We start from the raw sequence: 24340 nt of genomic DNA, 5'->3' as shown, positions 1-24340 counted from the left end.
TTCTATATCATTCTGAAATATTTGATATTCTCATTACATTACGTTACAAAAATAGTTATTTGTGTACCAAAGCCAAAAAGTGTTTCTTTTTTGGCCGAGCTTTTTTTTAATGATGGATTGATGGCGCCACCATTGATCGGCCAAAAATGTTTGCGGCCAGAAAAGACTTACTTTTAGGCCGCTTTTGAGGCATTAAAATTCCATTTTCAGTTTAAGTCGTCAAAAAAACTGTTTTTTAAGACAACCTTCGTTGTATAAAGTATAAAAAATTGATGTCGCTTCTAAAATAGATTCCAGAAGAGTATCAAGATTATTTTAAAAAACTTCCTCACAGGCCAGAAGCTCAAGATTTTTGAAGTTTTTTATTAATTGATTGGTTATTGTTTGATGGTTTAATGTTGTTTTGTTTTTTTTTGTTAAATATTTGTTAAATTAATAACAAAAAATTTATAATTTTAAGCATTTTCTAAACATTTCTATCAGGTTTCTATTATTCTGAAATATTTGATATTCTCATTACATTACGTTACAAAAAAAAATAATTTTGGTAAAAAAATGGAGTTGGCTAATAGGATTTCCACACTAGGTCACAATCGTTTAGAAAGAAAAACGAATAATTCCTATTACGCTATTATTGATGTCTCTGTTGTCCAATTTTGAAAATTTTTGTTTGTAATTAAAGCTTTCTTTTCGTGATTTATATTATGAAAAAAGTGTGTTTATTATTTTCTGCATTTAACTATAGCAGCCAAATTTGTAGAAAAATTTTAACTTTTGCCGCTGTCTAAAAATGCAAATTTTAAAGTCGATTTTCGCTCTCAGGTCAGATTTATGGGCCCGTTTAAATCCATATGTTCCTCGCATAAATCACGCCGCGGTAATCGCATTCTTAAACCTACAGCGTGTCCCAAAATAGAATGTCATTACCACCAGTACAAAGGCCGCACGCCACTGACCAACCTTGCTGAACAGGCTAAGCAGGGTCGTGAAAGACTTCCAAGAATAATGTCACAAATGCGATCCGAGACATGTGCGCGGTATATCATGTCCCCTTCTCAATAGTTTTACTCTTTTTATACAGACACTTAACTATTATTCATCATGCGTTCTCCCTTACAATAAACGCCAGTCTTCGTCATGACGTACACTTAAGAACCTGTGCTGTACACATGTTCTTCGCGCCGTAAAATGGATAATGAGACGGAAATTAAAATTAGCGAAAATGCCACAGACACCACAGTGGTACAACAATCGATCATGATGGTCTACTTTGTTCTTTTGGGATGCGGCGGAGTGGTCAATGCCGTGCACGCCTTGGCGCTCCTTCGCAGCAGAAGGAACGGTGAGTACCACCTCCAACACTTCTTTATACCCTCTGGAAACTTAAGGTATTCTCTCGCTGATCCTTCAACTGGCGCTGGTGGACATCGCCGTCCTCTTCGTCGCCGCCAGCGAGATCCTCACCCTCAACCGCAAGAGTTGGTTCATCCCCCCTGAATACTGCCCCATTTTCAAAGGAACGGAAGTCCTCCTCAACACCGTACTAAGTTACCTCCTCCTCTGCTTCAACTTCCACGCGATTTCCCTCTGGAACCTCCACCACCTGCAAATCAAGAAAAACAACAAAAACCCGCTGACTTCCTGCAGCACTGACGATTCCAACGAGTGTCTCGTGACGAAGCAGGAAAACCGCCTCGTTACCATCGACTACCGGAAGCGGAAAGACGACATCTCCATCATTTTCCCGACGATTTTCTTGTGGATTGTCGGGGTGTCGTTGAGTGTGCCAAACTTCACCTTCTCGTCGACGCTCAAGTTGAAGGAAAACTACGCTTTGTGCGGACTTATAGACATGTTCTATGGACAAATCTTGCAGTATTCGATGTTGGTGTTTAAGGTCGTACTGCCTGTGCTCCTCTTACTCGTAAGTCTGGTTGTTTTAACAGTGAAGCTCGGGAGGACGGTGAAGAGTGGTACCAACAACATCGTCACGAAAAAAACGAACGAAATCCGCAAACTGTTAATCTTCGGAATGGTGCTAACAGTCCTCTACATGATAACGTCGTTTCAGCGGCACCTCTTGGACACCATCCATATCCTCTCCTACTCGTTCGCCCGAAACAGCGTAAATAACTTCAAGATGCCGCCTCTGCACAACAGTTTTTTGACCGCACGAAACGAGATGCACTCCGCGATGTTGCACTACACTGGACCCGCTGTCAGAAGCGTGCTTTGCCTTATTCGTCTCCCTAAATTTCCGCATTTAGTTAAAACCAAACTGTTCCCTTGTTGTAAAATAAAACAATAGCAACTAAGAACTGTTATAATTAGTCTGTAAAGGTACAACAACGTATTTAATGTCGCGATTCTGCGTCTTCCGGAGAACCTCCGCGGCGTGTTGTAACTGAAGAGAGCAGTCAGGGTGGGCGCTCCCCGGCAGCTGCAAACACTCTTGCTCAAAAATCGACGCTAATCCGTTCAAGAGATCGAGGAATCCTAACGAAATTGCCGCCTTTCGTAATCTGTTGAGCTCCTGGAACAACAAACTTTAACTAACAGTGACTAAATTCGGGGGTTCTCACTTTGTAAAACTGTTGCGTCTTCTCCGGGAGCTTCCTCGCGTGTCGCAGTATCTTCTGGATGTCGCTCTGCAGCCCCGCTTGTCTTATCCAGACGACGCCGTTCTGGGAATAACTCCTTTTTTCCTGTGGTCGCACAGGAAACGATCCTGTTTGTTCCGGGGGTGAATCTAAAGACCCCAAATTGTGCAAATCGCCCAGCCAGGGTACGACATCCGAACCGGGGGTGAGAATAGTCAGCATCAAATTCGACTTCTTCTTAGAGTCGGCCCAGGAGTAGACAAACCCGAACCAGTTGTCCGCTAGAGTGACCAATGCGGCCATGTTTTCAACTTTGAGGGCTCCATGCAGGAGGACACAGAACGAAGGGGCTTTGCCTTCATCCGTCGCCTCGTCGTCGGTTAGATCGATCTCAGCGGGCAGCGGGACGTGGTCTTTGTTAGCACTCGCTGGGAGGACCAAATGGCGGCTGACAGCCATGGGGGACCCCACGTCCGGCACGGAGATGAAGCCACAGACTTCGATCAGCTCCGAGAGCGTGAAAGTCTGGTAGTCGAAGTCGGTGATTTTGGTGTAGGGCTGAAATTGTGTGTTAGCGCCAGGTGAAGTGGTGTTGAACTCACCACAGGCGCCGGGGAGAGGATGACCTTCGACTCTAAATTCCCACACTTGAGGGTGCCTTTGAACGACGCGTACATGTCTTCGGCTAACTTCTGAAACATGCTAACCACCGTGGTCTCGTTCAAAGGACCATCAGGGACGCAAATTGACCCATCGTACCCTGTCAAATCCACGAGTCTCTGGTACAAAGGTTTCGCTGGAAGAAAAGATGAGCGCGGGTTTCTACCGAGAGATTCTTACATTTCACCAAACTCGGATCTGTTGACGGCGCTATACAAACAACGTGGAGCTTCGCGGGGAACGAGAAGGGGACCGGAAATGGGTTCGATACCGTGCGCTGATTCAACGTCGAAAATGACTCTTTCAGCGACATTGGTCCGAGGCCGGTGCTTCCATCGGTTATAAGAATTATCTAAAAATATCGAGACATTCTTGGCGGTCTTAATATAGGAGGTACGCGACAGACCTGGCACGCCGTGTTGTTACCCCATTCCCCCAGGACCATCTGGTTGACGCCGTGGAGCGCTGTTTCGATGCAGGTTTTGTCGTAATCGTCGATGTTTTGCAGCTCGTTTTTGATGAGGGAGTAGTCTCGGGTGAAGGCGCATTTTTCCTCGTAGAGGGAGGAAAACGCCATCTGAAAAAACGGCACATCGAAATTTAGCAGCACTTTATCGGACTAGTCGCAAAAAACTTGAGGTAAGACCTTTATTTGCCTTGTACCAAAAAGTGAGGAAAAGAAAAGAAACCCAGTTTTGTCAAGATATAAGAACGCCATCTGGAAAAAGTGGCACATCGAAATTTAGCAGCCACTTTATCGGCCTAGTCGCAAAAAACTTCAGTGAGGTAAGACCTTTTTCTGCCTTGTTAAAAAAAAGTGCGCAAATGAAAATAAACCCAGTCTTGTCAAGATATAAGGAAAACGCCATCTAGAAAAAGCGACACACTTTGTCGACCTCGTCGCAAAAAACTTCGGTAATACCTTTTTCGGCCTTGTACCAAAAAATGCGCAATAAAAACACAGTCTTGTCAAGATATAACTTTATTGTATAATTTAAGAGGATGTCCTAATTACCGGCTTTATTACAGATTTACACTTCGCTTTATTGTTAGGGCATCAGGCTTGCAAAAAATAAATAAACACAATTCCCTACAGACATTATTTAGCTCCGACCGCCGCTTGAGCGGCTTTCTTCGCCTTCACAGTCTCCACGAGTTCTTTGTATCTCTTCATGCACTCTTTTTTACTTCTATTAGGAATGCACTCGGCGATTCTATCCCATCTCTCCGCAGTGGATGCAGGGTACGTCTTCAAAGCCTGCTCCAGCAGCTGCTGTTCAGCGGTCGTCCACGGAGTCTCCAGTTTCGGCTTCGCGTCACCGTTTGTAAGTTTTTTGTCACCGTTCTGACTAACACCGTCTAGCTTCTTGGAAATCCCTGATTCGTCGACATTCAACACATTGCGCTTATCCTTCTTAAAATTATCAAACGCTTGTTTATTAGCCACGTCTTTCAAATTATTCTTCGAAAAGTCAGTATTTTGCAAGTCTTTCGCTTTGGCCAGGACCGACTTTGCATTAAACCTCGCGCTGGAATCGAAGCTCCCGTGTTGGTTGATGAAGTTAGCGACGACTTCCCAGCGTTGATTCGTGCCGGCAGGGAAGAGATTCACCGCCTTGACCAAGAGCTGGATGTGCTCTTGATTCCAATCAGGAACTGCTTTAGCAACCGCGTCTTTGTTGTTATCTGTGGATTTCTGCTTCGCCGCTTCTATTACCTCCTGTTTCTCCCTCTCGATGCGGTCATTGATGTCTTTCAAGGCTTCTTCAAAGGCAGTTTTCGCGTCGGTGATCATATTCTTGTTGAGCTCCTCCAGCTCCTCCAGCGACAGCATCTCGCAAATCGTCTCCAGCCCGGTCATGTTGACAAGATTCTGCTCTGTGTTATCAGCGAAGTAGTTGTTCGCTTTGCACGAATCTCTGAGGATTTTCCGTTCTTTCTTCAGCGCTCTCTTGAGAGCCTCGCGTTCTTGGCGTTTCGCTTCGATTCTAGCGCGTTCGGCGGCTTCGGCTTGCTCTTTTCTTAAGAGCGCCTCTTTGAGTATTCTCTCTTCTTCCTCTTTCTTGGCTTGTGCGGCGGTTTGTTTCGCTCGCTTCGCCGCGAGTTTCCTGTCTTTCTCCTCTTGTTTAATTCGAGCGATCCGGGGGTCGTTATTGTAAGCCAGGTCAACTAAACTACGGATTCGCGACATTTCTTCTTTCTTCTTCCTGAGGCGTTCGGCTTTGTTGAGTTTGTCTACGTACCGCCGCTCGTCTCGATCTTGGCACTTCTCCTTGTCTTCTTCGTCTTCATAGGAGTACTCGCGCCACGACTTGAAGTCGTACCAAAACGAGTAAAATTTCTCCACTTCTTCGCGGCTGGATTCCGGCCCCCCTAGAGTCGGAACGTGCGTCTTCTCGGACCACCGCGAGTTCAAATCAAAGTAATACTTGAAGAGCTCGTAGAAATCCTTCTTGAGGTCGTTGCCACTCGGGATGTTATTATCGAATTCTGGGTCGACGGAATCGTAAGAACGTCTCTTTAGCGGGTTCCCTAAAGTTTCGTATGCCATTGTAATACACGTGAAGTAGTCGTCGTCGGGTTTTATTTCCTCCCCCAGCCCTTTTCGCTTGTCTGGATGGTGTTTGAGCACTTTTTTTCGGTACGCAGTTTTAATAATCTCCTCAGTCGCCCGGAAGCGAAGATCGGGAATTCCGAGGACTTTGTAATGGTCCTGACTCTTCCACTCCTTCGGGTCTAAACTCCGCAAGTATTCCACGTCGTCCTCGTACTCCACACTGTCCGGAGTCAACTCTTCTTGCACCTCTTCCTTCACCTGCTCTACCTTCAACTTCTTGACTTTGTGCGGGACAAATTTCACCAGCTGCTCGTCGCCGACGTTCTGCAGGATAAAGCGGTACCGTATGGCCACCGTAGTGCACCGATTCCCATTTTTAGCCAACTTTACTTCACCCATTGTGACCTAACCTCGTCACGTGTTTATCACATAAAAATTATCACTTGTTTTGCGCTTCTAGAAACCGAAGCCGGGGAGTTCGTTGAGTTACGAGAGAAGCCAATTCAAAACGTTTTTTCACGGAAAACACTGAATGGCAACAACTTTTCCCGCATGGTGTACGTCAAAATCTGGGGGATTTTCGTTGGCAGTTAGGAGCGTTGCCAACTTAACAAAAAAAAAGTTAGGTTTAGTTTTCGAAACTTACCAAAGAGATGAACTCGAGCTTGGAGTGGACGCTCAAATGGTCCAAAAAGGCATTTATACCCAAAACTGCTAAATTTTTCCTTGTGGTTTCCGCAGTTTCGGTGATTTGGACCGGGCGGGTCATGGAGAGAGACACGTCCAGGAGGAGCACCGTGGGCATCTTGAGACTGTTTCCTTCACTAAAAGTCGCAAAACGGAAGGAAAACCACACAATATATTAAAATCAATGCCTAAAAGCGTTTGTTTACATGTCAAATTCTTAGCTGTCAATGTCAAATCAACAGACCACGTGTGGTGGAAACACGAAAGTCCCTAGTAAAATTGAAACTTACTTCGGGTTTTCGTGGAATTACCACACTCTGTGATTAAAAGGACCTCACTTTTGAACTCTATCGTAATAAAAGAGCGATTATCAAACGTCTGGTCACCCCCAATCCCCCTTTTTACATTTTTTCTGACGTCTGTTGCTAACCTCACTTTCCACAATGTTCTTCATAATCGGACTCGGCCTCGGCGACTGCAAGGATGTCACAGTCAAAGGGCTGGAAATAATCAAAAAGTGTGACCGCGTCTATTTAGAAGCCTACACGTCGATTTTAACATGCGGAACGGAGGCCCTAGTGAGTAATTTCCACCCTGTGCCCCCATGACCCTGTTTTTACTTCCAGGAGGAGTTTTACGGGCGAAAATTGATTGTGGCTGATCGCGATCTTGTCGAACAGGGCGCTGACGACATCCTGGAAGGTGCAGAAACCACCGACGTCGCGTTACTGGTGGTTGGGGACCCCTTTGGGGCCACCACTCACACAGATCTGGTTCTGAGAGCGCGGGAACGAGGAATTCAGACTAAAGTTGTTCACAATGCGTCTATCTTGAACGCTGTGGGGTGTTGTGGTTTGCAGTTGTACAATTTTGGAGAGACTGTGTCCATTCCTTATTGGACTGAAACCTGGAAACCAGACAGTTTTTTCCAGAAAATTGTCTCAAATTACACGAATAAGATGCACACGTTGTGTTTATTGGATATCAAAGTTAAAGAACCAACTTTAGAGAGTTTAACTAGGAAGAAAAAGGAGTTTATGCCTCCCAGGTTCATGTCTGTGGGTGAAGCAGCTCAGCAGCTACTCGAAATTGTAAAGAAACAAGACCCAGGGGGCTCAGGTATAATTGAAAGTTAATGAAAACTGTTGAATAATAAATTCTTTGTAGTTACTGAAGAGAGACTTTGTGTGGGCTTGGCGAGAGTTGGATCTGACAATCAACAAATTGTGGCGTGTAGTCTTGAGAGGATGGCCAGTGTGGATCTAGGGAGGCCCCTGCATTCTCTTATAGTCCCAAGTCCAGTGTTGCATCCTCTTGAATTGGAATATCTTGAACAATTTAGAATTTGAATAAACTTTTTATTATCTAAAATTGTTTTATTTTTGTTAACTCAAATCAATTAGAGCCGAAAGAACAGTTTTTGCGCACAATGACCTCTTCTAATACCTTATTATGTTATGAAAATGATTGTCAATGATAAACAACTGGTCTGACTAAGATTCCGGTTGAATTTCCAAAAATAGAAAATTACAGGCTTATCTATTCACCCAATTTAAGAGAAAAATCTATTATTGTCACCTCAATTTATTATGAAAATTAATAAAACGGTCAACTTGCTTCATCGATTGTTTTTTGTTGTATTTGTAACGACTTTTACAGAAAAAGAACACAATCAGTTATGTAATTTTGTTTTTCTTCAGAGTTAAGAACAAAAAACTAAATAACTAAAATTTGTTTAATATAATTTTTGAATTTAAGATATGTAAGAATCGATTCTTGACAACACAAAGGTGAGAAAAACGATGGTGAAAACCTCATCTTTCTATCTGTCGTAGTTTCGGAGATATGGAGCCCTAAATATTCCGGAACTTCCGACTCAAAATTCAAAAACTTCTAATTCGGTTATTTCTTGACGTACGTTAAAAATTCAGACAGTTTTGGATTCCGCGTGAAATTTTGCGTAAAATGAACGCAAACAACATGAGTTTGTTTCAAGAATAAACGAGATATTATTAACCGATTTTTTTTTTAAAGGGTTTCTTTGAGGTGATTATTAATAATTTTTTTCAAGGCAAAACCGGCGTTTGGTACTTTTCAGCTAAACATCAATCGCAAGAGCAGCTCAAAGTCAATCAACAGACCAAATTTCAGAACGGTAAGACAAATAGTTTAAAAAAGGCGGCCAAAAAACAAAAAATTGAAATTTTTTTTATCGATTGAGTTGGATTTTTTTTCAAGTTTTAGACGGCTATAACACGATTATTTTATTCGGATTTGGAATCTGCGTAAAATGAGCAAATTTGCTTCAAAAATAAGCGAGAAATTGACCAAAGAAAGTGAAAACCAAAAATTTAGAGTTTTCAAATCGGGAGAAAAACGATGGCTTAACAACATATTTCCTTCAATACCTTGGCGGACTTTCTCCCTCAAGTTAAATCAATAAAACAGCGCAGTAAAATTATTGATCTAAGGGTGTTAAAGGGGCTCAACAGTAGCTCCTTTCAACCAAATAACCACCTTACCTTTATGTCTTAACTTCCCAGAAAAGAAGTTATGTAAATAAGTTTTTTACAACTTCCATCGATTATGGGTTCAACAGCTCTAATTTCAACCTTCTGGGCTGTTTGAAGTATCGATCGAACAGACCACTTTACTTTTCCAGCTAACGTCACGACATAATTTCGATCGCTGCAAGGTGACCAATCCCAAGGACACCTCATTGTTATCAAATATCCTTCAGTCTTCAGTCGTCTGTCCACAACTGCTAATCATGCAGATGGCGACATCCGTAGAAGGTGACAACGGGGAAATGATAGTAAAACGAGTGAGCGTCCCTGTGGGCCTCGAGGAGCTAATGGAAGGTTTAACAAAAGAAGTAATTCTGAAGAAACCAAAAGACATTTGTGTATTCGCTTCTGAGTACTTCGCCAATCTTCTTAATCTTCGCGAGAAAGGATCTTTAAAAGGTTGGTAAATCCTCCGACTAATTTTCACTAAAATCTGATTTTAGTAACTCACGGAAAAACTCTCCACTCCGCCGCGAAACAAATTTCCCCCGAGAAAATGATGAGGAACCTCAAAATAAAATCCAATTCTGTAGACACGGCGAAGATACTCACTCGTCAAAGAAGCATCATGTCTGACTCTCCGGCTAAAAAGCCACTGATTACACGAAGAATGACTCTCGGTTCCAAAGAAGAAAAGATCGATAAAGCCAAAACGTTTCTAGATAAACGAAAAGCTCGGAAAAACAGTAAGGATGAGAGTAAAAAGGAACCGAAAAGAACACCACGTAGCACCGAAAGGTCGCTGAGTCGAAGCACTGAAGAAAGTGCGAAGACACCGCGTAAGGCGGAGACAAAATTGCAGAAGTCTGGGACTAAAAACGGTGCGAAGAAGGTGATTAAAGTTGGTCAAAAAACAAAGGAAAAGGAAGATGTGGAAGTTATTAAGAATGTGGAGAAGACGGTTGCAGGTTGCGTCTTGAAGAGCGCGGGAGCTGAAGACTTAAAGGTGGAGGAAGTGTTGAAAAAGAAATCGGAAAAAGAAGACCTTTCAGGGGAGAAAGGAGAAGATGCTTCGTTCGTTAAGTCTGTGGACGAAGTGGATCGGAAAGAAGAAGAAGTTAAAACAAATACTAACTTGCAGTCTGTAGATGAAACAGATAAAGAAGAACAGAACCGAGATGTAATTATAGATAAAAAAACATCAAAAATGGAAGGTGATAAAGAATTGAAGAACGAAGTACACGAAAAACTTCCTGATAGTGAAGACAAAATTGAATTAAAGCAAAACGAAGAAAACCAAAATAAAGAAGAACAAACAATGAAATCGACTTCTTCGCCTAATAAAGAAGATTATAAGCAAAACGAAATCAAAGAAAAGTCAAATAATTTAGACACTCTTGCTACAGAAGAAACTGAAGAAAAAGCGTCAAAACATAAAACAGACGTGAAAAATAGAGAATCAAGTAAAAACAAGAAAGACGAAGAAAAAGCAGACTTCATAACACATGCAAATGAAACCGAAACTAAAGCTCTAGAATCAATAAATGAAAATTTGGGAAAAGTGACCACCGAAGACCTCTTTAAGACACTGAAAGAAAATGATAAAGACGCAACGAAAGATTTAGAAAAAGGACGAAAGGAAGAAGCAAAAACTGAAGAAATTGCATCAAAAAAACTCTCTAATGCAATGGAAATCAAAGAAAGTAGCGAAGGTGATAAGGAAGTAAAAGTTGATAAGAAGAATGAAATCATTGAAGATAAAACGGAAGATTTTGCAAAAGAAACTGAGAAAAATACAAAAGTGGAATCTGTGGTCACAGAAAAATCTGAGAACAAAGACAATGCTGATAATGTTCTGAACCAAAAAGATAAAGAAAAGGACACTTTAGAAACAGTCAATTCGAAAGGTGAAGATAAAACAGAAATTACAAAAAGCGAACAAACAGAATCAACTGTCAAACCTACAGATGAAAATGAGAAGAATAAGAATGTTAAAACAAATAAGGAAGATAAAAGTAATGCCGCACTGGAAAATGTAGAAAATGAAATAAAGGAAGAAACAAAAATTGTAGGGCAGGAGACCACACTTGTTGGACCCACCGATGAACATGAAAGCAAAGAAAATGCTGTTAAAGCTGATGAAAAGAAAGAAAGTAATAATGATAAGAAAATAAATGTAGAAAAAGATACGAAGGAAGTTTCTACAAAGGAACAACAAGATTCAATTTTTGAAAAATCTACCGATGAACAAGAGCAGAAAGCAAATGTTGATATAAATAAGAAGGAAAAAGTAGTTGGTTCGAATAGCAATGATAACACAGAAAAGCAAGTAAAAGAAAAAATAAAAATTGCACAAGAATCAACATCTGTTAAGTCAACAAATGAACACGAGAGCAAAGAAGATGTTGATACAACTAAGAACGAAAAAGCTGATGCAGTTGATAACGATAAGATAGAAGATTTAGAAAAGGAAATAAAGGAAAAAATCGATGCAAAGAATGAAATTGTAGGAGATAAAACAAAAGATTTAACAAAAGATACAAATAAAGATGAGAAAAGTGGGCAACAAGAAGCAGTGTCTCTTAAACTCACAGATGAACGTAAGAACAAAGAGGATGATGATAAAATCAAGAACGAAAAAGCCCAAGAAACCACTGAGGATTTGTCTAAAGTGTCGGAAAGAGTGGATACAAGTGGTGAAGTCAAAACAGAAGATGTAGAAAAAAACATGAAAGAAAATGTACAAAATGAACCACAAGAACTTGAAAAGGAAGATGAAAATAATAAGAAAAAGCTTGACGACAAAAATGAAGTCACTGAAGATTCGTCCAAAAATGTATTGCAAGATTTAAAAAAAGAAACGAAAGAAGACACAAAAACGGGACAACAAGAACCTACCGATAAACATGAGAATAAAGAAAATCTCGATAAAATAACAAACGGTTTGACCAAAACGCTAAAAGTGGTTGGCGCAACAACGAAAGAAACGAAGGAAGATACAAAAACGGAAAAAGTGCCAAAACCTGATAACCATGAGAATAAAGAAAACATAGATACAAACAAGAATGAAAGAAGCAAAACCGCCGAAACCTCAAAACCGGTAGTCAAAACCAAAGATCATAAAGAAGCCATCAAAATAAAGAACACCAAATCAAAGTCCTCATCTCAAGAACGATTAAAAGTGAAAGAAGACGAGAAGAAAGTAAAACGCGTCAAGTCCGTAGATTCAATAAAAAAACCAGTGAAGAAAACAAAATCGAAAGAACAACTCTTCGACGGAGACGCGTCGGATCTCAAAAAGAATGAAGAAATTAAAAGGAAAAGAAGCAAAAGATCGGTTTCATCCAAAGAAAAGGCGGCAAGTTTTGATTCTTCGAAACTGCGTGAAGAGATTAAGGAAGCTGGAGAGCTAAACAGGAGTACGAATTTTAAGAATAGCTACAATCCTTATAAACTGAGGCAGGAGATTAAGAAAACGTCTGAAGGAAGTGCAGGAAAGCCGAAAATGAGCGTCGTGGCCAATGAAGTTGTTGCGGCTATTAAAATTCAGTCTGCGTGGAGAGGATTTCGATCTAGAAAGAAGGCGAATGGGGAAAAAGAAGTTAAGAAAATTGTAGAAAGCAAAAAAGAGATTGCCGCCACAGCTGAAGAAAAAAGAAACAAATTAGACAACGTAGAAAATGGAACTGCTGGAGATCGCGGAGTAACAACTAAAGAAGCGCCCAAAGAAGAATCGGAAGACACCACTAAAGAAGAACATGTCAAAAAAGAAGACACTTTGGCGTTATCTTCAGATGCACCTGGTAATGAAACAATGAAACAATTTGTAGATGAAGAAACCAAATTAAAAGAAGACCTTAAATCAGAAAACGTTGAAAAAATGAAGACGTTGGCGGCAGTGCTAAAAATCCAGTCCCTCTGGCGCGGCTTCAAGGTCCGCAAACACCTCTCCAAAGACACGTTCTTCGGCGCTACCGTCTCAAAAGACGTCAAAACCAAAGAGCCTTTAGAACTCGTGAAAAAATCCGACACCCACCAAGCCGTGTCGAAAATCCAGGCCCTCTGGAGAGGCTACAAAGTACGAAAAAACATCAAAGACGTCGATGCGAGGGTAAGACAGCAACACGTGTTTTTCCCTCAATTCTAACTCTTCTTTCAGTTAGCAGAACTGCAAAAACCGAGCGAATGCGACGAGTTGGATTCGCAACGCGCATTAACCGATGACGACATTTTTAAAGCGGCGACGAGAATCCAGGCTGGAGTCCGCGGCTACATGGTGCGTAAAAAGAAACACACTTTTTCCAGCCTCAACAGCATCACTGAAGAAACGGGTGCTGAAGTTAAACTGTCTGATGAACAAGTTATGAAGACGCTCGAGGGGTTACAGGAGGTGCCACGTCACTCTCCACTTGTTGAAGAGAAAAGTAAAAAGAAGGAAGTTTCAACAAATCGTAACTCGAGCGCGCAACAAAACAGAGAAAATAAACAGATTGAAAGTGAGGGCGCTAAAAATAGTAGGATTATGGGTAACAAAGAGGATAATAAAGAAACCGAAAACGAAGTGAAATTTATGGGCGCGGAATTAAACTCTAGGACTACAAATAAACTGTCTGATTTAGATACGACTGCGATAATTGATGATTCTATTTCAAATAGCAGAGTAAACAAAGACGAAGTTGACCTAATTTCAGGCCATGATGGGCTGGGATATGAAGATGCGCCGACACGGCCGGTCACGTCCGATATGATTCCAGAGGAGGAAAAGCGAGAAAAGAGCGAAGAACTTGATGAAAAGAAAGTGGAGAAACTTAATGAAAAGAATAAAAAAGACAGCCAAGAATCGGTAATTAAACTCGGAATTAAAGAAAATGTAGGAAAACGATCTCAAGAAGTTGTTGAAGGAAAAAAGAGAGAAGCAGGAAAGGCTGACGAACTTAATAAAAGTGTTGAAAAAGAAAAGAAGAAACATAAAGATGAAACTGTAAGTCAGGAGCAATGTAAAGAAGTTAAAGATAAAGATTCGCTGGCTGTTGAGAGCAATCAGAAGATAGCGAAGGCTGAAAAAACTGAAGAAAAACAAGACCAAGAAGCTGTTGAGAGAAAAATGAGTGGAACAGGAGAAAAAATTGCAAAAGAGAATGAAGAGAAACAGAAAAAAGGTTCTGAATGTGAAATGAAAAAAATTGAAGATGACAAATCTTCAAAACTTGAAGATCATGCTAAAACTAATGAAGAAATTAAAGGAGATGAGGAAAAAGAATCTCTGAGTGTTGAGAACAATCAGAAAAAATCTCAAGATAAAGTGAAGGAATTTATCGGAAAAAATGATAATAGTCAAAGATCAGTAGAAGCCGAAGCTAAAAAAACTGAAGAAAAACAAGCCCTAGAAGTTGTTGGTAAAAAAATGGGCGAAACAAGTGAAAAAATTGCAGAAGATAATAAAGAAAAATATGGTAAAAGCGTTGAAAATGAAATACAGAAAATTGGAGATAAAAACTCTTCAAAACTTGTCCAAGAAGCGCCAAAGAAAGGCGAAACTGAAGTTATACCAAATGAAGAAATTCAAGATGTTGACAAAAAGGAACCCCTGGGTGTTGAAATCGATCAGAAGAAGAAAATGGATGAACAAAAAGAAGAGATTAAAAGCAGTCCAGCAACCGTAGAAGTCGGAGCTAAAAAGCGGGAAGAAAAACAAGCTCTAGAGGTCGTCGAGGAAAAAATGGGTAAAACAAGGGGAAAAATAGCAAAAGATAGTGACGAAAAACATGATAAAAGTATTGAAAATGAAATAAACAAAAGTGAAAATAAAAACTCTTCAAAAATAGTCCAAGAGTCGCCGACGAAAGGCGAAACTGAAGTTACATCAAAGGAAAAAATTAAAGAAATTGAGAAGAAAGAACCTCCTGGTGTTGAAACCGATCAGAAGAACGTACAAAAGAAAATGGATGATCTAAAGGAAGAAAATGAAAGCAGTCACGCATCAGTAAAAGTCGAGACTAAAAAGAATGAAGAAAAACTAGCTCAAGAAGTTGTCGAAGAAAAAATGGGTAAAGCAAGTAAAGAAACAGCAAAAGATAGTGAAGAAAAAGATGGTAAAAGTATTGAAAATGAAATAAAGAAAAGTGGAGACAAAAACTCTTCAAAAATAGTCCAAGAGTCGTCAAAGGAAGATGAAACTGAAATTAGACCAAATGAAGAAACTAAAGAAACTGAAAAGAAAGAATCTCTGGGTGTTGAAACCGATCAGAAGAACGTACAAAAGAAAATGGATGAACCAAAAAAAGAAAATGATAGCACTCACGAATCAATAGAAATGGGAGCTACCGAAAATGAAGAAAAACCGGATAAAACAATAGTAAAAAAGAGTGAAGAAAAACATAAGCGTGCTGAAATAGAAACAAGAAAAAGTGAAGAACAGAATTCTTCAAAAATCGGTCAGGAGTCTACAAAAAAAGAACTTATTGTTGACGACGATGAGAAGAAAACACAAAAAGAAGAAATAAAATTAAACGAAAAAAATAAACCAAGTCAAAGATCAGTAGAAGCCGAAGCTGATAAAACTGAAGAAAAACGAGGTCCAGAAGTTGTAGAAGAAAAACTAGATCAAGGAGGCGATCAAAAAGACGCAAAAAGTAAAAAAACAGTAAAGGAAAGTGTAGAAAAAGAAATAAAAAGAAGTGGAAATGGAAGCCGTTCAGAGCCAGTTCATGAATCGTCAAAGAAAGATGAAACTGAAGTCGCCAAATTAAACGAAAAGAGTAAAGAGCAAAACGGCAGTCAAGAAGCAGAAATTAAAACCACAACAAAAAAAGCGGAAGAAATAAAATCTCGAGAAACAGGTGGAGACGAAGATGGAAGAAGTCAAAAATCAGCCCGGAAATTATCAGGCAAACAAAGTCTGGAAGAAGCGAAAGAGAGTGAAGAAAAACAGTCTATAAGTAAAGAAAATTCTTCAAAACTGATTCAAGAGCCAACAAAAAATGATCCGCTCGAAGCTGAAGAGCAAAACGGGGAAAAAAGCGAAGCGACGAAAACGAGTAAATTGCTACTGGCCGCCAGCCAAGAATCGTCAACATCGGTCGATTCAATAGCTACTGTTATTTTTAATGACACCAGTTCGCAGCCTTTGCTTGTGTCACAGGAAGAATGCGACAAGCAACTCTCCATGGATGATGATGAAGAAAAAAAAGATGAAGAAGGTATGGAAGGAGGAACGGATCAAATGTTAATTTCAAAGGACGATGAAAATAAAGGGGGAAAAGACGATGAAACAGCGAATGGTCCATCTCAAGAACCGAAACCTGAAATTGGTGAAGAACAAGCGAGCTTAAATGGACCAAAAAGCGAAGATAAAGTGAAGAAAGAAAATGTAATTGTGGAGCTGCAGAAACGTCAACCTGAGCCTTCAAAACTTGAAGAAAAAGACCAAGAAATAAGCGAATCTTCCTCTTTACCAAGTACTGAAAGTAAAAACGATAAAGAAACGGTTCAGTCAGAAAGAAGCGACAAAATAGACGACGATGCTTCCAAGAAAAGTGCAACAAACCAGTTACTCTCAGAAAATACGAATAATAAACTGAATATACCCGCCCTAGAAAGCGAAATAGAAGACCACAATATACAATTTGAAGATTTAGCGACCCGAAAATCCGAACTTCACAACACGAACTCTGAACCTGCAGATCCAAGTAGAAACGAACCGGCTCACCAAAATACGCCTCTTTATGACCACACCAACAACAAATTGAACATTTTCGCTTTAGAACGAGAGATCGAAACTAACAATAAACTCCAAGAACTAGTAGAAAAGAACAGACCATCTTCCGGTCTTAGTGAGAACGACTCCGAAGCCACAACTTCAACTCTAACAGAACGTTCACTACCAAGCGAAACTGAGAAAGTCGACGCTGCTTCCGGTACAGACGACCCTGAACAGAGTGTCGTCTACACCGACAAAGATCTCCTCCGCATTCACATTCCTCTCCGCGAGCTCTCGGAAATCAAAGAAGAAGACGCGGACGTGAAGTCGTCGACGGAGTCCGTTGAAGACTTGGAGGAGGAATCTAAACTCAGTGATCAGCCGAAGAAAGAGGATAAAGGAAGAACGACCATCAACCTGGTGCACAGCGGCGAGTTCCACGACACCATCACCGTCCCAATTTCGCTGACTCCACCGGCGCCAAGTCAGCCCAACACACCTCCAGGTCTAGTAAATACGGGAGAACTTCACGATAACGTGTTGCCCCTATCTGTTCAGCTGAACGACGCCTCACCAGGTCAAGTATTTGTTATAATAGTAAGTGGGCCCCACACAGATTTTCATTGTCAAGCACGAGCGAACTCCATTAATTCACTTGCCAAGACAATAACATTGAGCAGAGATGATTGAAAATCTACAACTTTTGGCAATTTTGCTTTATTGCCAACGTCCATTACGTCTGTTATTCGAAAGGAACAGATTTCTGGCATGACACAAATAAAACAAAACTAAAAATAAAGCATGTATATCCAGTCGTTAATCTTGGAGGTGTACATACGATGGATACTTGTTCCGCGGTAAAAATATCGTCAGAAAGACGTCACTTGTCAAGCAAAAATTCTCTTATCCTCAACAGATTATTAATAGCGGTAAACCTCCCACAATAAATATTTTAATTAGGAAAAGCCGTTAACACGGCAGTTTCAACGGCAATAACGCGAAATTGCCGCTCGCCATAAAGCCGATAACATTATCGGACAAGAATTTTCATATCACTGCACATTTTCTGCCTGCTTACTCATTTCAGCAATAAAAATCTCCGCGTGCCTCCAAACCTAATTGACCAATTACACCAGGAAGTCGGCGCACCAAGGCCTTAAATTTAACACTTCTTTTCCTCGATGTTCAGCAGGTGCTGAGGTCCTGACGTCACTCCTGTCCGAGTCAATCAGCACCGACGGTCAGGATCGAGCGCAGGCGTCAAATAAAGACGCCTCAACATGTGAGACTCAGCCAGACAACACATCGTCGTCGGCAGCTGGTATGGAAACAGAAAAAAGGAACAACGCGACAAAGATACAGAAGAAAACGATGGAAGCTGAAGCGGCCACCAAGATACAAGCTGGGTTCCGGGGCTACCAGGTCCGGAAGCAACTGAAGAACAAGGTAAGCGAGTTTTTTGCATTCATGGCGCGTTCTTGAGATCAAAAACTGTAAATCAGAGGTTTGGTTATTTGCTTTTCGTAATGGACCGATGGGAGGTTAAATATTTATAAAATGGAGATGTTTGTTATGACTTATTCAATAATTGCGTGTGTTAATCACTGATATTGAGGCGAAAATAGCTTCGATTTGTTGGGTTTTGAGTGGTAGACATTCCTTTTGTTTCTAAGTAAAAACATGACACGTTGTTTGATAATTTTATGTGTTTAAATTACACTTAGTTTTTATATCAGGTGTTGAAATTCAAGCTTAACCTAAAGTATTTTCAACGGAAAATTTTTCTTAAAGAATGGGTCATCAACTTTAAAATGAATTAAATTATTACGTGGATTATGTTGATAATAAAAAATGGCATATAAAGGGACTTATTAGGACTTTACAACGAAAGGATTATCCGCGACTTTTCTGAAAGAAAAAAAGTTTCTAGAATTTTAAACATTTTAAATTTTTTACTAAATTTGAAAGTGGGTAGAGTTATTAGCATCAATGTGTATATTAATTAATGCCAAATTAAAAAAATTTGAGACATGAAAGAAATTTTTCAGTCGAACGAACTGAAAAATTTCACAATTTTCTATCTAGTTAATTTCGTTAACTTTCGTAGTTTAGACGCTATAAAAATGAATTCAGAGGCGTTGCTACTTCAGAAAATTCTTTTAACTACACCAAATCACAAAATTTTTGATCAAAAAATGGCAATCTGGGGATTTTTTTAATTTAAGGACCAACCAAAAATTTTAGAAATTTTTAATTTAGCCTCGCAACTCTAATAATTTTGACGCTACATCAATGAAACTTGGAAGCATTAGTACGTGAGTTTGATTGGTTTATTCCACCAAATTACACAATTTTAGAACAAGAAACAAAAATTAAAGAAAATATTTTTTTATATCAAATCCAAAACCTCTAAATTTTTATTAAAATTAATAACTCTGTTGGTGTTAACTCCAAAGCACTGGAATTTAGGAGCATTAATACTTTTGACATGCTTATTAACTTTGCCAAATTACAAAATTTTAGATCAAAAAATGGCCACCTAGAAAATTCTTACTTTTAGGACCAACCAAAAATTTTCGTAATTTTCTAATTAGTCTCACACTTTTGACAATTCTAACGCCACGCAATGAAACTTGGAGGCATTACTACGTCAATTCCATTGATCAACTCCACCAAATTACAAAATTTTTGAACCACAAAAAATATTTTAGAAATTTCAATTTCAAAACTCAAAGAAAAAGAAAACTTTTCTCGTCTTAGCTTCATTGAGTAAGCATTCTTATTCTTAGAACCCCACATTTCACAATTCTAGTAAATCAGCAGCCTCCTGAACTCCCTGACTTGAAAACCAGTTAATTAAATTCCCATTTACCCAACAAAATAAAAATAAATTCCCCAGATAACCCCGTACTTAACTTTAGAACAGATTTGATGTATTCATACCGCGCATAATTGCGATATTTTTAGTTGGGATGACGCTAATTGCACCAATTTTTAGATTCATAATGAACGCGTTCGTGTTCGACTCATCATCATAAAATTCAACTATTTTTAAGTCTTTTAAAGTTACATAATCTGAGGAAACTACAATATTGTTTTATTACTATAAAGTTGTGCCAAAAAATAGGAAGTAAAACGGTTAGTGGTCGATAAATCGCGCCAAATTGTTGTTGAAACGTTTGTAAGTTTTCTCGCTAATGCTAATGCGATTGTCATCAAGAGATTACAAACAAATTTAACTCCTCCATGGTGGCCACGCCGCACGAACGTAAACGGTTTGAAATTAGAAATTCTTTTTATAACACGAGACTTCAGCCGAGTGGTGTTAGAATGTGTTTTCTATCCATTTTATTGTGGTAAAAATGCATTCCAAACGTCTGTTGGCGCGTTTCTTATTTAATTTTGGCCCACCAACGTAAAAGAAAGTAAAATTGGACGTCTTCTACTTGTATAATTACCCCTCATTTGCACTTATATCTGCATAGAATGGACAGTGTTTTTTCTGTGTAGCCTTCACGAATAAATTTCTTCGTTTTGTTTGCAATTTCAACACGTGTAACATCGGCAAACTAAAAATTCCTCCGGAGATAAAAGTCAGTTTTATAGATTGTTGATGCGAGCGCAGCACCGGCGATAAACAGAATTTTTGTATTTGCTTTCCAAACATTTATTGACTTTGTAGCTTCTAATTCTCGTGTCAGTGCCAAGAAAGTATATCATATTCCTAAATTAAATTGTTTACGCCTTGATCATTGAACACGGAATGTTGTTCTTGGAAATTTATGAAAGAAAGACGTCTTTAAACATGTCAATGTCAATTACGACCCAACACGATTATTAATATTGGAGTTTGGCTTTCAGTCTTGTGACTAATTATAAAACGCAAAAATAGCCCGATGTACTCGGGGGCTTGGAAGCGCAACAATTCGTTGAAAGGTGAAGGTGTTCCTTCTTCCACAGTTCGGCGGAAGAGAATTTTATTCGAAAAAAATTGCTCATGATAACGAAAAGCAACAATGTATTCTAGGACACCTCCTTTTTCAAAAAAAGTCAAATTTTAAATTATCGTAGGTTGAATTACTTTTATTTTGAAAAATTATGAGAATTTATGTATCAATATTTGGATTTTTCTTATTTTTTAATTTTTTGATGGTTTAGCCTTTTGAAATTCTATAATCGACAACAGTACGTTTGTTGCGAAAAGCAGAGATGTGAAAAGCATTTATGTCATACAACTCTAAAATCAAGGCAGATGGATAAGAAATTGCAATAACGTGGTTATCATATTGTCATAACTAATTTTATGATAATTTTGGTAATTTTAGTGGTACGGCTATGAAATTTGGGGAAAAAACAACTTTTAAGCTGTTAATTGACTCTAAATTACGAATTTTTGTACAAAGTGTTGGACAATATTGGTTTCGGTTAAAAACTAAATTTCTAAAATTCGTGTTTCTTGCTCTATACTTTCACAATTTGGTGGCGTTAATAAACAATTCAAAATTAGTAAACTTCCCAAATTTGATTGCAATAGCACCAAAAGTGTCAAAATTATGAATTTTTGTACAAAATGATGAAAAATATTGGTTTCGGTTGAAAGCTAAAATTTCTAAATTTCGTGTTTCTTGCTCTATACTCTTACCATTTGGTGAAATTAATAAACAATTTAAAATTAGTAACTTCCCTAAATTTGGTTGTGATAGCACCGAAAGTGTCAAAATTACGAATTTTTGTACAAAGATATTGGTTTCTCTTAAAAACTAAAATTTCTAAAATTCCTTTGTCTTGCTCTATATTCTCACAATTTGGTAGAGTTAATAAACAACTCAAAAGTTGTAACCTCATTAAATTTGATTGCAATAACACCAAAAGTGTCAAAATTATGAATTTTTGTACAAAAAGATGGGAAATATTGGTTTCGGTTAAAAGCTAAAATTTCTAAAATTCGTGTTTCTTGCTCTTTAATTTCACAATTTGGTGGCGTTAATAGACAATTCAAAATTAGTAATTTTCCCAAATTTTATTGCAGTAGCACCAAAAGTGTCAAAATTACGAATTTTTGTACAAAATGTTGGAAAATAGTGGATTTCCTTCAAAATTTTGGAAAAACTACAACTTTTGAGCCGTGTATTAATTCTACCAAATTACAAAATTGTACATCAAAAAACACAATATTTGGAAATTTTTATTTTCAAGAGGAAGCAAACTGTTCTGACATCCACCACTAAAATTCGTAATTTTATTAATTTTTGTGTTACAGCTATGAAAAAATTGGGAAATTTTCTATTTTTCACTCGTATATTAACTTTAGCAAACTGGAAAATTGTTAAGAAAACGGCGCACATTCTAGAAATTTTAACTATGTACACTCCCCGCAAAATGAACGCAAAATCGGCCTATTAATTTTAAAAATGGCTTTAAAAATATTATTACGCTTCACACCAAGTTACGATTGCTTTAATTTGATAGAACATTTATAGGACAATCTAAAATTGCATATTAAACTTTTGCAATGCATTCAGAACTAAACAGTTTTATTAACTGATTTAACACAAATGTGACAAAAAATCGTTAAATAAGAAAAGTTAAGTCAGAAATGGCTGTAAGCCACGAAGAATACTGATCTAGTTATCACCTATCAGTATTTGAGGCCAACTGTAAATCTCGAGGTAAAAACTCACAGCGATTCCTAATTTGGTTTTTTCCAACTATTTTGCAACAAGTGTTAATTTTGTAGAAAAAATTTGATATCAAAATAGCTTCAAAATGCAAGTACATATTTAAAAAAAATATATTTATTTATGTATTTTGTCAACTACGTTATTGAAATTTTTTTACCCAGTTGTCCTGGTTTTAGAGTTGTATGACATAAATGCTTTTCTTTGTAATTGTAGCATTGTAGTTATAATATTTTGTCATTCAAATTTTTTACTCAGTTGTCTTGGTTTCAGAGTTGTATGACATAAATGCTTTTTTCAGCAAATATTTTGTTGTCGATTATAGTACTTTAACCAGATAAACCATCAAAAATTTAAAAAATAAAAAGAATGCAATTATTGAAACATAAATTTTCAAAATGTAAGTAATTCAACCTATGGCGATTTAAAATTTGAAAGAGGGGGTGTTCTAGGACGCATAGTTGGTTTTCGTTTTCATGAGCAATTTTCTTCCCTGTTTGTTAATTATCGTGTTTGGCTGCCGCTCAAAACCCAAGCACTTGAAGACGATCGCTATTTTCATAAGGAATTGATTTATTGCCCACGCGCAACGATCATGATCAATTAAACGAAATAATTAGAGCACGTTTGCAGATCAGCGCCCCCGGGGACATCTCGAACCAGCGTCGCTCGGCGAGACGCAAGAGTGCCGGAAGACTGTCCGAGTCCGGGCGGATGCTGCAGAACAAACCGAAGCAACCAAGTGACATCGAGGAGAAGTCGGCTGTGAAGATCCAAGCCGGAGTGAGGGGGTTTCTGGTTCGCAGACGACAAAAGAAGCAGAAGCAGGGGAAGGAGGCGCACTAATGCAACATTCTTATTTTAAATCGGCGTTTCACCATTCGCGGCCATGAAAAACTGGTGCAAGTTCAATCTTATAAATATTTCCACTATGTAGAAATAATGTGATTTGGTTTATTTGCAATTGCAGGTTATTTTCGTTTGGTGTTAACCTCAATTCGGCATATTTTTCCTTTTAGTAACACGCGAAAATCTCGTCGCTCTGCAAATTGTTAAGCGTAATCTCATAATTCCAATTATATTAACAATAGCTGATAAGCACTTGTAGTATTTAGTCATGAATAAATACGAGTACGCAAATCCACTTTGAGCACCCGTATTTTTCGAAAAATTGTAAGAATTTATATTTTCTTAGAAACGTAATAAAAATATAAACCTTTGTCTACTTTTGATTTAATCATATTAACCGCAATTAACTAATTTGGAGTAATTAAAGCTTGACGTAAACACCATGACCCGGAACGACGTAAATTATTATTAAAAATTTTGCTTTAATCAAATTTTGCGAGATCTAAATGATATGACTGACTCAGCAATAGTCGGCACATACTTTGATAATGAATGAGTAATAAACAAGTTTCCGGTTTCGATAAATTAGAATAAATTGTAATGCTCAGGTATGCAATTTTGCACTTTATGGAAACCTTCAGGTTTTTTTTGAGTTTGATATTGTCGCGTGGAAGCAGATAAACTTGAAATAAAAACCATGTTCGAATAATCAGTGCAAAAAGAGCAAGGAAAAGATAATAAGCAGAACGCTGGTCGATTTCAATTGATCGCCCTGTAAGTTTGGAAAATCGCTTTTTCTCCATTTTTTACTGTTCTACTAAAACTAAAGCTTTAACTCAAATTTATAACATGTTTAATAAAGTGTTATTTTTTTAGATACGTTTATTAACTTACTTTCTCCACTGATTTCACTGATTTACAAGGTTTTATAGCAAAAAAGAAAAAGAAAAAACGATTATCGAATCTACAGAGACCTTCGAAGAAGCTTCTTTTAATTGGGACTCCATCTAACAATCGGACGCTGCGTTTCAGAGATTATAAAACCACAAACGTTAGAAATATTGTGTGTTGCAGCCAACATCATCAAAATTAGTCGAAAAAAT

At 38.5% G+C, this 24340-nt stretch overlaps 6 protein-coding genes across 7 annotated transcripts; 4 read left to right on the top strand and 2 right to left on the bottom strand.

Moving 5' to 3' along the window:
- Positions 1-978: 978 nt before the first annotated feature.
- Positions 979-2318, top strand: LOC148182034 (uncharacterized). Its single transcript, XM_088049697.1, has 2 exons — positions 979-1342; positions 1389-2318. The coding sequence occupies exons 1-2, from the start codon at positions 1189-1191 to the stop codon at positions 2306-2308; spliced, it is 1074 nt and encodes a 357-aa protein (XP_087905823.1). The 5' UTR covers positions 979-1188; the 3' UTR covers positions 2309-2318.
- Positions 2310-6792, bottom strand: IntS14 (integrator complex subunit 14). 2 transcript variants are annotated; one of them, XM_088049696.1, is made up of 6 exons: positions 6464-6792; positions 3667-3837; positions 3441-3612; positions 3206-3396; positions 2583-3158; positions 2310-2533 (listed from the first exon to the last, which is right to left on the bottom strand). In XM_088049696.1, the coding sequence occupies exons 1-6, from the start codon at positions 6620-6622 to the stop codon at positions 2312-2314; spliced, it is 1491 nt and encodes a 496-aa protein (XP_087905822.1). In that variant the 5' UTR covers positions 6623-6792; the 3' UTR covers positions 2310-2311. The 2 variants fall into 2 exon arrangements, with proteins under 2 accessions (XP_087905822.1, XP_087905821.1); XM_088049695.1 differs by having other exon boundaries at positions 3203-3396; positions 6464-6791.
- LOC148182033 (dnaJ homolog subfamily C member 2) lies at positions 4227-6437 on the bottom strand. Its single transcript, XM_088049694.1, has one exon. It carries the CDS (start codon positions 6214-6216, stop codon positions 4360-4362), a length of 1857 nt encoding a protein of 618 aa, XP_087905820.1. The 5' UTR covers positions 6217-6437; the 3' UTR covers positions 4227-4359.
- A 78-nt stretch (positions 6793-6870) lies between the features above and the next one.
- Dph5 (diphthine methyl ester synthase) lies at positions 6871-7875 on the top strand. Its single transcript, XM_088049698.1, is given in 2 exon segments — positions 6871-7082; positions 7131-7875. Coding segments are annotated over 2 exon segments (858 nt in total). The 5' UTR covers positions 6871-6947; the 3' UTR covers positions 7854-7875.
- A 1112-nt stretch (positions 7876-8987) lies between these two features.
- On the top strand, positions 8988-9512 carry LOC148182030 (sperm surface protein Sp17-like). The gene has a single exon (XM_088049699.1). It carries the CDS (start codon positions 9275-9277, stop codon positions 9476-9478), a length of 204 nt encoding a protein of 67 aa, XP_087905825.1. The 5' UTR covers positions 8988-9274; the 3' UTR covers positions 9479-9512.
- A 6-nt stretch (positions 9513-9518) lies between these two features.
- LOC148182029 (uncharacterized) lies at positions 9519-23608 on the top strand. Its single transcript, XM_088049692.1, has 4 exons — positions 9519-13122; positions 13171-17287; positions 17903-18156; positions 23022-23608. Exons 1-4 carry the CDS (start codon positions 9568-9570, stop codon positions 23232-23234), a joined length of 8139 nt encoding a protein of 2712 aa, XP_087905818.1. The 5' UTR covers positions 9519-9567; the 3' UTR covers positions 23235-23608.
- Positions 23609-24340: the final 732 nt, after the last annotated feature.

The sequence above is a fragment of the Gnatocerus cornutus genome, chromosome 1 (genome assembly GCF_029298725.1).
Source record: "Gnatocerus cornutus isolate USDA-ARS CGAHR chromosome 1, icGnaCorn1.1, whole genome shotgun sequence".
In the NCBI taxonomy this organism is placed as follows: domain Eukaryota; kingdom Metazoa; phylum Arthropoda; class Insecta; order Coleoptera; family Tenebrionidae; genus Gnatocerus; species Gnatocerus cornutus.
This window is presented reverse-complemented; position numbering and strand designations above follow the sequence as displayed.

Coding starts and splice junctions, on each gene's coding strand:
- LOC148182030 (XM_088049699.1), top strand. CDS start 9,275: ATGCAGATGGCGACATCCGTAGAAGGTGACAACGGGGAAATGATAGTA.
- LOC148182029 (XM_088049692.1), top strand. CDS start 9,568: ATGATGAGGAACCTCAAAATAAAATCCAATTCTGTAGACACGGCGAAG. Junction 17,288..17,902: donor GCTGAACGACGCCTCACCAG/GTCAAGTATTTG, acceptor GATGTTCAGCAG/GTGCTGAGGTCCTGACGTCA. Junction 18,157..23,021: donor GGAAGCAACTGAAGAACAAG/GTAAGCGAGTTT, acceptor GCACGTTTGCAG/ATCAGCGCCCCCGGGGACAT.
- LOC148182034 (XM_088049697.1), top strand. CDS start 1,189: ATGGATAATGAGACGGAAATTAAAATTAGCGAAAATGCCACAGACACC. Junction 1,343..1,388: donor CCTTCGCAGCAGAAGGAACG/GTGAGTACCACC, acceptor TGGAAACTTAAG/GTATTCTCTCGCTGATCCTT.
- IntS14 (XM_088049695.1), bottom strand. CDS start 6,622: ATGCCCACGGTGCTCCTCCTGGACGTGTCTCTCTCCATGACCCGCCCG. Junction 3,838..6,463: donor AGCTCGAGTTCATCTCTTTG/GTAAGTTTCGAA, acceptor CCGTTTTTTCAG/ATGGCGTTTTCCTCCCTCTA. Junction 3,397..3,440: donor AGATCCGAGTTTGGTGAAAT/GTAAGAATCTCT, acceptor CTTTTCTTCCAG/CGAAACCTTTGTACCAGAGA.
- LOC148182033 (XM_088049694.1), bottom strand. CDS start 6,216: ATGGGTGAAGTAAAGTTGGCTAAAAATGGGAATCGGTGCACTACGGTG.